Source organism: Engystomops pustulosus, chromosome 10, assembly GCF_040894005.1.
Source record: "Engystomops pustulosus chromosome 10, aEngPut4.maternal, whole genome shotgun sequence".
NCBI classification, from domain to species: domain Eukaryota; kingdom Metazoa; phylum Chordata; class Amphibia; order Anura; family Leptodactylidae; genus Engystomops; species Engystomops pustulosus.
In genome coordinates, this window is record NC_092420.1 from 29,251,790 (window position 1) to 29,265,000 (window position 13,211).

General features: G+C 39.8%; 1 protein-coding gene across 2 annotated transcripts in view; it reads right to left on the reverse strand.

Annotated features, from left to right (window-relative positions):
- LOC140105203 (inter-alpha-trypsin inhibitor heavy chain H3-like) overlaps window positions 1-11,079 on the reverse strand; it is a 35,692-nt gene extending 24,613 nt beyond the window's left edge. Inside the window, exons 1-7 of one of the 2 annotated variants that reach the window (XM_072129159.1) lie at window positions 10,926-11,079; window positions 7,613-7,732; window positions 4,672-4,838; window positions 4,272-4,376; window positions 2,876-3,041; window positions 1,654-1,764; window positions 130-255 (exon numbers count right to left, since the gene is read on the reverse strand). In XM_072129159.1, coding sequence (XP_071985260.1) covers window positions 130-255; window positions 1,654-1,764; window positions 2,876-3,041; window positions 4,272-4,376; window positions 4,672-4,838; window positions 7,613-7,705 — 768 coding nt within the window. In that variant the 5' untranslated portion in view covers window positions 7,706-7,732; window positions 10,926-11,079. Of the gene's footprint in view, window positions 1-129; window positions 256-1,653; window positions 1,765-2,875; window positions 3,042-4,271; window positions 4,377-4,671; window positions 4,839-7,612; window positions 7,733-8,145; window positions 8,274-10,925 lie in introns of those variants that run through there. The other variant, XM_072129158.1, reaches the window with a different exon arrangement.
- Window positions 11,080-13,211: the final 2,132 nt, after the last annotated feature.

Genomic DNA, 13,211 nt, shown 5'->3' on the forward strand with positions numbered 1-13,211 from the left:
TTTTCTCAGGATTATACTGCACTAATCAAGTGTACTGTACTTCTAATTTTGTGGGTACATGCTGTATATTTGTTGTTTATATATTTGGTATAGTATCATACCAGACTTGGAAGTACTTTTAGACCTTACCTGTATATTTCCCGGGGATTCTCTTTTAACATCATAGGTCACAGTGAAATCTCCATCAAGTAAAGTGGTATCACAGTTGGCACATGAACGCTGCTGATCTAACAAGGGCTTAAAGATAACTTTTCCCTGGAAATGACAAATAAATAATGCTCATCACCTAAAAGAACCTTAATGTATATAAATGTATGTGTAATTAGTCAACTGGGTGTTACCATTAGGGGGAGGGTTGTCGCCACACAGTCTTGTACTGTTAGAACTAGTTGGACAAAATTAGACCGTGCACCACCCACCTAACCCCATCTGTTCATTAATACCATTAACTCTCTCACCCACCCCTCTCTCTGACCAGTCAAGCCCAAAAGTGGCTTGTGGGGTGGAAAATCGACAACAATGTTTGAAATGGGCTTTTTGACATGCCTTGTCTGCCAGAAAACTGGTGGTCAATGTATGTTAAAATTCCCCTTTTAAAGGGGGTTTCCCATGAAGAAAAGATTCTCGTATATACTCAGGATAACAAAATAACACATTCTCTAATTCACTGTTATTGACAAAAATACAGCATTTCACAGGTATAATTCCAACCTCTCTCTATCTGTACTGGTGTTTACAATGTTGGTTGCAACTGGATCCAATTGTACATCTTCTATGGTCAGATTCTTCTAATGAATAGCTTCTCTTGTCTGCACACAGCAGTGCTCTCTGCATCCTACCACTCCCCCCACTCCCCCCTGTATTACAAGACCAGCGCAGAGACAGGAACTTCCTGCCTCCAAGCAGCAGTGACTTAATCTACAAGCTACAACATGATAAGCAGAGCTGACTGGGTAAGTTATTAATTAGGTGAGGGAGCTGACTCTGTGTTTTATTGAGAGCTGAGAGTGTCATTGTAGTTTATATCCATCTCATGGATCTCATCATCTCTCATCTGTCTCATCTCTCTTTTTCTATGTGTCAGATACTAGTAGAATGTTCAGAAGCTAAATAAAAGTGTAGATAAACCCTAAACTATGACAATCTAAGCACTTTGTCAGCACACAACATCTCACAGCACAGAGGAATAATAAAGTGTCTGCTTAGAGAGTCCCCATCAACACTCTGGAATTTTACAGTGATCTGTCTAGGGAGTGATAGGACCAAAAACAGCAATAAAACTGACTAAAATTTTAAAGTAGGAGGTAAAAAAATATCTTTATTGTGTAAACATCACTAGGGGATTAAAATGGGAGAACTTTCTTTCATGGGCTAACCCCTTTATGTTACTTCCTGCGTGTCAGACCTTTCATCTTTTGAGAGTACAGCAGCTATATAGCCGGCCACTGTGTTACATAGATTTGCACAAAATAGCGAGAGAGATATAGCTGCTTAGTGAGATTATGCTGAACAACTCTCCAGCTCCAAACTTAGAAATACATTAAAATAATATATAAAAATAAACTATTAAAACACATAAAAACAAGAGAATACTCAAACCTGAAAAAGTTAAGTATAAGATGAGTTACTACTTTAGCCATCTACAAATTTTACCTTTTTGCCTGAGAATTCTTTTTTGATGGCTGGCAGCAGATCATTGGTCATGAAAGATGCTTGAGAGTCTAGGAAATTAATCCCTTGTGGCTCATAAATATCTACTTCAATCTGAAACAGAAGAGACATTACAAGATGGAATCAGAGTTTCCAAACAACCTGCAGACTAAGAAAGTCAATGGGGTTTGTTGATCATTTTATATAAGAATTGCCACTTTTGTCCATGGATTTAGCCTTATTCAAAAAGGCAGGATTGTTTCTAGTGAAAAAGCAAGCATTGTAAAATTTAATCCATTTACAGGGAAACTGTCAGCAGTTTTAACCATGCAAAACTAGCAGCCCCAGAGATCTGTCTTACCATACCTATGTATTTGCAGTTAGTAGCAGCAGGACTGTGAAAAGTGAATTTAGCAGTTTATTTAAAGGCTTGTTGCAGACTTTCTTCCTTAAGAGCTTTATGTACTGTTCATTCTGCTGCTCCACAGCCCCTCCCCTCTGCTCTGAGTAAAAGCTTAAGCAGCCTAATATTTGGATATAATAGAGTAGCCACCTAGAGCAGGAATTCTACTCTCGACCTTCAAAAATGTATACTTTTTTAATTTTTCCATGTGCAGAGCTGTGTGAGGGCTTATTTTCTGCGTAACCAATTTTACCAAATATGGTAAAATCGTCAAAAAAACGCATTTACCGCATATACTCGAGTATAAGCAGAGTTTATCAGCACAAAAAATGTGCTGAACATTTGGGCACTATTTTCTGTTATGTGGTTCAACGCCGAGAACTGTTTATCAGTTCTTTTTTTACATTTTTTTTTACTATTTTTTAGACCATAGTCTGATCATTCCTTCTATATACTGCAATACTTCTGTATTGCAGTATATGGCATTTTTACAAAGGATTAATTACAATGCACCATTGTAAAGAATCTCCAGAAGCCATACAGCCTCGGGTCTGGCGAAGATCTGAGGCTGTCATGGCAACCGATTGTTGTTGCCTGATGACGTCACAGTGATCTCAACAAAGATGGCGGCGCCCACGTGCCGCGATCTTGAAATGCCGACGGTGGCGATCATAGAGTTAACACCCTTAAGTGGTGGTTGTTTGCTGCAATATGCAGCAAACCTCACATCTGTATGACGAGGGCTCATCCCATGAGTCCTCTTTTACACTCTTCATAGAGCGTGAAGAAGTTAAGCTAAATAATAAAGGTAAAATAAACTACCTGAAAGTGCTTGACCAGTGTTTTTGGCTTCACTTTGATGAACATCTCATATTTCCCAAGGTGGCGTTTCAGTAACTCTTCATAGACCAATTCAAAAGTAACTTTGCTTTGTGCTGCCACATTCACCGATACGGTGAACTTCTCTGTTTTTCTGCCAGATGCAGCTCTGTAAGCAGATTCAACAAAACCTAATTTCTAAAAAGTTTATTAGCAACAACATTTAGGGAATATTTAAAACATAATGGCGGTTATTTATCATTGGTTTTGCTGTTTTTTTTTCTTGGAAAAAGTGTCAAAAAAGTTGCAGAATTACTGCTAGTGCCAAATTCATTACTTGGAACTTTTGCCCCATAAAAAGTTGCATAGTCATCTGGTAATTAGAGCATAGGGATATTTACTAAAGGGCCAAAGCCATTTAAATGAATCTAAAATGTTTTCCTTTTTATTGAATCATCAAGGGTACACAGAGGATACACAACGCGTTTCGGGGAACTGTGGTCCCCTTTTTCAAGTGGATAAAAAATCAGTCGCTGGAGGGATACATGGGCGCTCCACTGGAAACGCGTTGTGTATCCTCTGTGTACCCTTGATGATTCAATAAAAAGGAAAACATTTTGGAACCATTACCCAGTCTTGTCGTGCGCCCTCTGCTCTTGGCTCCTCTGTACCGATTCTATCACTCCAGCTGAGCTAGCACCTCGTGTCTGGATACCCCAATTACGCCGGCTGCACCTCGACCCCAATTAAGATCCTATATGCCAATACGAGAGTTGTGCCTTATGTTTAAGCACAACTAAACCAGGTAAGCGACTGTCTAATCACATCCTATACCCTGAATCAACGTTATCACCCTATGAGCGCTGTTGTGTCCCTTGTTTGCTATCTTCCTATTTAAATGAATCTGACGGGCGTCGGAGATCCAAAAACGGATATAGAACTATCCCAATGATCTAATGATTAATAACCCCCTGTATATTCCATTAGTGGTGTGCAATATAATTTGAGTCAGCAAAACCTTTCTCATCTTTGTGTATCCTTGTCACTTGCCTCAGGTGGAGTTCTGTCCACACATCACTAAACAACATATAAACTTTCCATGCTACATCATAAAGTGGCTGCATTAAATCTTGCCAAATTAGGCAACATGTCTGTATTGGAGGCCGTGATCTGGCCGAATAAATTGCACGACCCATTATGGTGTCACACCACACTGTGATTGAGCCAGGTATCCGCTCCACAAAAGTTAGAGTATGTTCTACTTTTGGCCTGATTTGCATATCGAAAGCTCACTAACCTCTTTTCTCTACCCGGCCACGTGCTTCGACTAGGCTTCAGGCAGGGTAGAGCTTATTGTTGTGTGCATTAAGCCTTAGACAACCCCTTTAAAAATTTTTACCTCACGATTCCGGCTGTCTGTCCTCTCGAAACAGCTGTCTCATATTGCTTTCTGGCAACTTCTTTTTCTTTTATAGCCCCAGGATAACTGACTCCATCAATTGTCCTGTATTATGATGAAGAAGAAAAAAATTTCTAAAAATTATTCTAAGAATAGCCAATCAATTTTAATATACCCTACTGTGTTCTGGAATAAATGCAGTTTTTTCAAAAATTTTTTGTGGGCCAGCAAGGAATAGAAAGCACAGAACATGGATGTTATATGATGTTGTGTGAATGTGCCAAATGTATGAAATGTCAATTTTAGTACAGTAAATATACTGTAACCTTGGGTGCTTAGTAGTTTGTTAATTAACCTAATTTAGCTTTGTGAAAAGTCATTAAAAAGACAGGGTACTTACATGGTGAAATTAGTTATAAATGCCGTTTTTGGTAGGTCAACATCAAAGATGGCTTCTTTAGCTGTGCTGGCATGATTTACAGCTTTGCTTGTTATGACATTACGGGCAAAGCGAGATGTCACCTTACTGATAATATCTATGCTGTTTACTTCTATATCATTCAAAGGCTGAATAACAGAAATGGGGAAAAAAAGTTACAACATTTTCAGCAGAATTAGCATTTAATGTTTTCATCAGAACAGATTATTGTTATTTTTGGATTTCAACAGTTACAATAAACATGTAATGATTATGCATTATGCATGCAAGAAATGATAAAAAAAAACTGATTCTGAGGTATAAGAGGAATAAAAAGAAATATTTACATACGGTATATACATACATATCTGTGGGGACAATGAAAATACAATCAGCTTCTTATTCATATAAAAAACTAGAGAAGATTAGAGCCAAACCTGTATAGTGGAACAAATTGGGGCACATTTACTAAGGGTCTGCGGACCACATTTTCGTCGGGTTTCCCGACGATTTCTGATTTGCGGCGCACTTAACTGGGGTTTTTGGCGCACGCGAACGGATTTTGGCGCATTCGTACCGATTTTCATGCAACACAAATCGGGGGGCGTGGCCGCCGGACAACCCAACTGATTCGGACTAAGCGCAGGATTTAAAATTCAAATTGTGTCGCAAGACATGCACTCACATGCACAGGGAAGAAGATGGTGAACTCCGGCAGACCTCAGCGGGGAAGCGACACATTCAAGAAATTGGACACACGATCTTAGTGAATCGCGGCAGCTCCAAATCCTCGTCGGACAACGCACCTCGAGGACAGGTAAGTAAATATGCCCCATTGTGTATGGTGATCTATTGTGTGCCTGTACAGGCAGTCCATACAGGTTACATACAAGTTAGGTTCTGTAGGTTTGTTCTTAAGTTGAATTTGTATGTAAGTCGTAACTGTATACTTTATAATTGTAACCCCAGCCAAAATTTCTTTGGTCTCTGTGACAATTGGATTTTAAAAATGTTGGGTTGTCAAAAGAACCAGGATTCAATAAAGCTTCATTACAGACACCTGTGATAACTGTTACAGCTGTTTATTGTAGCCTAAGGCTAAAGTACAGTAAATTACCAATAGAGGGCCATTTGTAACTAGGGGTTGTCTGTAAGTCCGGTGTTCTTAAGTAGGAGACTGCCTACAGGCGGTCCTACACCCGACTTAAAGACAACCCCAAGTTACAGATGGACCTCTCTGTCCCCTGTGACCTCTGGTGAAGCTCTCTGGATGCTTTCCTTTAGTCCCAATCTGCAATCATCAGCTGTAAGGTGTCTGTAATGAAGTTTTATTCATAATCCTTGTTCCCATCACAGCACAAAAGTTTGAAAATCAAATTGTCACTGGGACAAAAAAAAATTTGTCTGGAGCTACAACTGTATAAACTATACAGTTCCGACTTACATACAAATTTAACTTAAAGGGATATTCCCATCTGGGATTTCACATTTATTTTAATTCATTTGTTATATGTAAACATTTCCTCAACTCTTCAAATGTACTTATGTGAAGATAATTTCTTATAAATGTAGTCATATGGTCCCTTAGAAACAAGACTGTGTCCTTGGATACGGCCACCTCTGCTGGGGTGATTGCACAAAGAAACAAAAAGTGTTGGATGTGAAATGTCTGGGAGTTACTGCATGTCCCACAGGCGTCCTGTGGTAATAAATGCTGATTCCAGGTGGTCAAGCAGGGCTCAATAGCACATGTCTGTCCACTGCTGCCAGAGAGCGGGGTGGTCATATCCAAGGAAGCTTGTTTCTACATTTAAATGGCTACATTTATGAGAAATTATCTTCACACAGGAACCTTTTTTTTTTTATAACATCCAATTGAAGAAATGTTTAGATATGGAAAATGAATTAAAATAAATGTGAATGGCCCGATGGGAAAACCCCTTTAAGAACAAACCTAAAGAACCTATCTTTTACTTAACCCGGGGACTGCCTGGTATGGATGTGTGTATATGCAGTATGTCTGTATATGGTACTATATGTATGTGTGCAAACATGATGTTTATATGCTGTATGGGTAAGAATACGATGTATATATGCTATATGTGTGTATTTTATGTGTATACACTGTATGGGGGGAGATAAAGGAGACCCCCCACATGTTCCGCCTCATACATCTAGAGGTGTAAGCCGCCGGGCAAAACCTGCCCAAAAGTATGCAGGCACGGAGCAGGCACTCAGCCAGTAGCCATAGCGCCCCCCACCCCCTCCCCACCACATGCACAATAGAGCATTGTGATTTCAGTGGGCATTGTGGTGATGTGACTTTATAACAATGGGGAATTATGTTGTCACAATGGGGCGTTGTTATAATGGGTCATTTTGATGTCACAATTTGACATTGTCATAATGAGGAATTGATAATTCACAAAGCATTGTCATAGAAAATAGAAAATTGTGAAATCACATACAACCATCATTGTCATTATTTTGCACTGTGATGTAAAAATGGAGCATTGTGCCAATTGGGCACGATTTCCGGCGCATTTAACAAGTTTTTTTGGCGATCGGATTTTGGCGCAATCGGGGGGCATGGCCGTCTGACAACCTGACGGAATCATACTACGTGCTGGATTTAAAATCCAAATTGTGTCACAAGACACGCACTTACATGCACCGGGAAGAAGAAGGTGAACTCTGGCGGACTTCAGCGGGGAAGCGACACATGCAGGAAATCGGGCGCACGAGCTACATGAATCGCACCGGACTTCATCTTCGTCGGACAACGCACCTCAGGGATCGCGACAGGACCGGGTAAGTAAATTTGCCCCAATATGTCTCTCAGTGTAACCAATAATTTTAGTATACACAGTATAATAAGATATATAGTCTTATCCCACCTTGAGACAAATGAGAGGAAACTGACCTGAACGTTTCTTTGTCCTTCAATGACAATGTCACTATTTGCAGGCCACAGAACACAAAACAACAAGGGGTAAACCAGCAGAAAATAAGCCATATTGAACGGAGACTTTTCCAGAATATTCTGGATAGTAAAACAAAATACAAGAACAAATTATATAAATTACTTAAACAGAGAACTGATATTATTAGGTTTTTGTCACAGTAAAAAAAACACATTGGTTCAAACCAGTAATGTACATTTAGGAGATCTGGTCAATAGAGCAATATTATATTGAGGTTTGAAAATATTAGACTGGAATATGTGGAGACCACAAGAGGGAACTGTGAACTAAACTGTGTTTACTTCTCCAAAATTAAATGGTCCTTTCTTCTGCCAGACCTTTGGGTAATAAGTGATTCTATTTACTGAGGGTTTATTGAGGGAGGGGAATCCCACATTATTGTTTAGATTTCTTAAAGGGGTTTTACAGGAATCCTGGAAAACCTTGTGAAGGTTGGAAAGAAAAGAAAGTGTACTTTCCCGACTCTGTTTACCGCTTTTAATGGTCTTCAGGGCCTGCATCTAGACGGATGTTTCCATTGAACATGGGACCTCGGGATGTAATACAGAAGTAGTGATATCCCCTCATCCGATGTGGCTACTCATTGGCCGAAGTGGGTCCTTTGATGTCCCACAACTTCTGGTAAGGAGTTAAAGCTAAAGACGGGAAGTAACACAGGATGCAAGGAGTCCCTGCTTGCTGGCGGAACAGCAATGCAAGTACTGTAATCACAATAAATGGCTGCACTTTGGTGGCTGTCTTCAAAATCATGCATTCTGTGTTTTTAGCATATGAAAAATGTGGTTGATGTTGCATGATTTGTATCTGTATCCCCCTGGGCACAGCTTAAAGAAAATAATCTTGGGCACTTTCAGACAATAATTGATATTGTTTGTAAAAGGAAAAGTTATACAATTTTCCAATATACTTTCTGTAACACTTTGTCATGATTTTCTAGCAGGGGCGTAACTACAGTGGTAGCAGCCATAGCAGCCAGTGTCAGGGGGCCCGGTCATCCAATCTGACACAATAAAGAATGGAGGATGTGCACAATTATATCTATATTTACCAGCATAATATGTATATAACATATACTGTGATGTATATATGCAGTATCTGTGATGTGTATATGGTGTCTGTATACACTGTATGTGAATATGTTGCATATGACACTGTATGTGTGTGTATATGCTATGTGTGCACATGAGTGTATTTATATGTGATTGTAACTCGCATGTGTGAGTATACTAATATGTACCGTATAATTTTTAAGTGGGAAGGGGGGCCCCATGCAGTAGCCTGCTAGGGGGCCCTGTGTCTCCTAGTTACACCACTGTTTTCTAGGTCTCTACTTGCTGTCACTCTATAGAAAGCTCCTATGTTTATCCACTGGAAGTAAACATAAAAGCTTTGTATAGCAGGACAGCAAGCAGAGATCTAGAAAACCATGAGGAATTGATACAAAAAGTATATTGAAAAATTGTGTAACTTTTCATTACACAAAAAACATATCAATTATTTGCTGAGAGTAGACAACCCTTTTAACTGCAGCAAACTGTGTTATATCACATTCTTGTGCTCCCTAAAATACTGTATAAAACCTCTTTATTGTGGCCCACTGTCTTTATAATTGCGTAACAGCATCACCCACCTCAGTGGCACAAGAACTGGCACTGGGGGGGGGGGGGGATATATGGTTAATTCGAAATCAGAATCAGGCAGAAATAGAGTCTCTTATGTTACCAGGTGCTGGTTATATAGGAGGTATTGGAGGGAACTAGTCTTGACCGATTACATTTTTACAAAGTAAAAGTTGCTGGATGATATCCAGGACTCGTGGAGTTTTAAATGGTTGGATGCCTTGAGACTATACTTCAACTTGCCTGGTATTTGTATTTATATGGGCCTGTGACGTTGGTTATGTGAAAATGTATTGGTTCTACAAGATAACTTATAAATCTGATTTTGAATATACAATAAAATAAAACTTTTTCTATAAAAAAAAAAAAAAACATAATAAAAAGGGCAAAAAACAATAACAAAAAGTATGTATTCACTACAAAAATGACAATAATATAGCAGGATGATTACAATTTTAGAACATTTTTATGTCTATTTTTGTTTTGTGTTGTTTGAGTTGCATTTGTTTGTATTATGACCCCCTCCAAAAATAATCTAACTTGAATAAACACTTAAAATAAAAAGCCTTTTCTATTCAAACCATGTGTATTGTACTTAAGGACATGAAATCATTAACTGAGAAAATATTCCGGTCCAGAACTGGTTAATGAATCGGGTTTGGCTGAGTATACTACATCTAGTGTTCACACTGGAGAATAAATCTGTTGTCCGGGCTGTGGCTGGATGCTGAACTCATGAACTGTAGTTATTGAGGAGCAGCATTATTTACATGACATGCAGTATCCTATCATATGCATATTATATATACATAATTTTTTCAGCAAAATCTGTGATTATTCTGGGCTCCTTTTATGTGTGCGTATACAGAGATGTTGGTATCTGAGTGAGACCGCCCACCCCAAACCAAGACTGAACAGATTTAGATGTAGATATAGTGATAAATTTAGAGTTAAATAATTTTCAAAAAATATATCCATCTGTTCATATCTATTGCAAATTGAACTGCAGTTTTAACCAGGGTGGACTAAGATTTGCAGGCATATATATTAAAGCGTGTGAGGATAATAAAGTCCAAAGGAATATGACTGTATACAGGGGCAGGTTAAGACTGCAATGGGCCCTGGGCTGTACGAATATTATAGCCCCTACAGGTCTGGAAGTCACTTCCTACATGTAATGCTAGAATCAAGCTTCTTGGGGAATGGATAATGCTTCCCTTTTACCTGTTTCAATCTGAGGTTTCAGGACCTTTGGAGGACTTTCAAAGGTCCTAAAATGGCTCTTTAGTACATGTGTACTGAGAGCATGAACAGATGTACAAGGATTTCATGGGTGAAGGTCCTTCTCAGTATAAAACTTGGTGGGGGGTTTGGTTGGCCATGGGCACCATAAAAGGCTTGGGCTACTGTCCAAACTGCATATATTATAATCCACTACTGACTATATAACATTGACTGGGTCTATTTCCTATATATATAAGATATATATTGGGTCAATGGCTGTAACTATCTCCATAGGAAATCAATAACCACCATTTCCAGTATCAGTACTCCCCTGACATCAAGACTATTGTTTTTTTTTCCCAATCCTGTAATTCTGAGCAAACTATCAAAAAATCCTACGTACACATACCTTGTTGATGGCAGCTGAGTCCTTTGATATCACAGCATAGACAAGTCAACTTGGAAGGAGCACTATTTTATAGGGCACCCCTTAAAAATATGATGACGTTGATAGTGCCTATTAGTTGCTATTGGTTGGATCGTTTCTGTAGCTGATCAGTAAATTGCTTATAAGGGATTATATAAAAGGAGGGTGAATGGTTCTATTAAAAGTGTGAGGGTAACAGGATGGGCGCAAGCACGAAAAAGGGGGTTGAATAAAGTCTTCACAGTTTGGTTGGCTAAGCACATAGGTGGGTTCAGAGCAGGAGGGTGAATATGCTCTTTTCAGATTTGACCGTTTAACACTCCAGGATTTATTCGATGTATACATTCAGGGAGTATCCCATAGGTGCTATTTATCCATGAATATCAGATTTCTAGAATAGAGGCATATAAATTCTACTGGAATAAATATAGCTGGCATGGTTTATAGCTGTAAAGCTGTCGGAAACGGAGTCTTATAACATTCATTACTGAGCTACTGTAAGTGAATGCACTGATAAAAAGTTCGGCTGAGACTGGCTCCATCCAGTCCTAAACCGCGGGGTGAAATGTACATTTTCTACAGTGTGAGAGAATGTACCTATTGAGAAAAGTTGGCACAGAGTCACTGACTCTTATGTAATGTACAGTATAAACCCTGCTCTATATATCCATGAGAACTAAACATTACTATTACGTTTGTTTTTTAACAAAAACATTTTATACATGATAATCTCAACTTTAACTTTTTATTTCTTTTTGCTTTACAGATGTAGACATTAACAAGTGTTAATAGATATGGAGAAAGTCAAAATGACATATATTATAATGTTCACATGTAAATGTAAAATATGGAGATATTTGGGGGCTCGCTCTGCTACAGTTAGCTTTCACAGTTGACCTAAAACAGATGGGGGTGTTTATTATTAGGCCGACTCCTTGCAGCAGTACTTTGTCTGTTTTGGGAGCTCTGCTGACCATCAGATTCATTAACCCCCTTGCCTCTGCAGCCAGTTGTGGCCTTACTCTTTAAGTCTTACGTAATAATAAGATAATAATTCTTTATATGGTAATAACTTTGGAACGCTTTAAAATATATAGGCAATTTTGAGATTGTTTACTTGTGACATATTGGCCCAGATTTATCAAAAGTACTGCAGTCAGTACTATGTGCAGTTTGCCTCACTGATGTGCAAAGAGCGGCAGATTAGTGTATACTGGTGCATATTCATTGATCAGTTCATTAATCTGATTACCCCTGCACTGCTCTGGATATGTGCAGCAACTTTTTTTTGGTGCACCTTTAACACAGAGGGGGATTTAACAATGAGGCACATTGTTCGGACGCATTTCCCGAATTTTTTTGTTTTGTCCTGATTTGCCCCGGCGCACACGATCGGATTGTGGTGCATCGGCGATAGCTTTCATGTGACACACATCGGGGAGATTGGCCGTCGGACAACCTGACTGATTCGGACAAACCGCGGAATTTAAAAATGAAATTGTGTCGCAAGATCAGCACTCACATGCACCGGGAAGAAGAAGGTGAACTCCGGCGGACCTCAGTAGGGGAAGCGACACATGCAGGAAATTGGACACGCGATCTTGGTGAATCGCAGCAGACCCGACCCTCGTTGGACATTACAGATCGGCGGCATCAACGGGATGGGTAAGAAAATGTGCCCCAATGGGGCACATTTACTTACCCGGTCCATTCGCGTTCCAACGGCGGCTTCTCCGACGAGCGTTCAGGTCTTTCCGGCAATTCATGAAGGTCCTGCGCCCGATGTCCACCAGGTGTCGCTGCTGCGCTGAGGTCTGCCGAGTTGCGTCGGGGTTCACTGATCTCTTCCTGGTGCATGCAAGTATGGCGAGTGCGACCAAATTTTTTTTAAAAATGCGGCGGTTTTTCCGAATTCGTCGGGTTCTCGTTCGGCCACACACCCCGATTTCCGTCGCATGCATGCCAGCGCCGTTGCGCCACAATCCAGTTGCGTGCGCCAAAATCCCGGGGCAATTCAGGGAAAATCGTTGCAAATCGGAAATATTCGGGTAACACGTCGGGAAAACGCGGATCGTGCCCTTAGTAAATGACCCCCAATGTTTCTCAGGTTAGTCTTTTTCTGCACAAGATTTATCAATGTCATGATGAATTCTGGTGCAGCATAAGACTGTCGGTTCCTGCTTTAGATGTAGTTTTAGTATTGTATAAACTGTGCACCCGAATTCCGGCTGATTCCTTCAAGCCACGCCGCTTTCTAATGAGGTCACA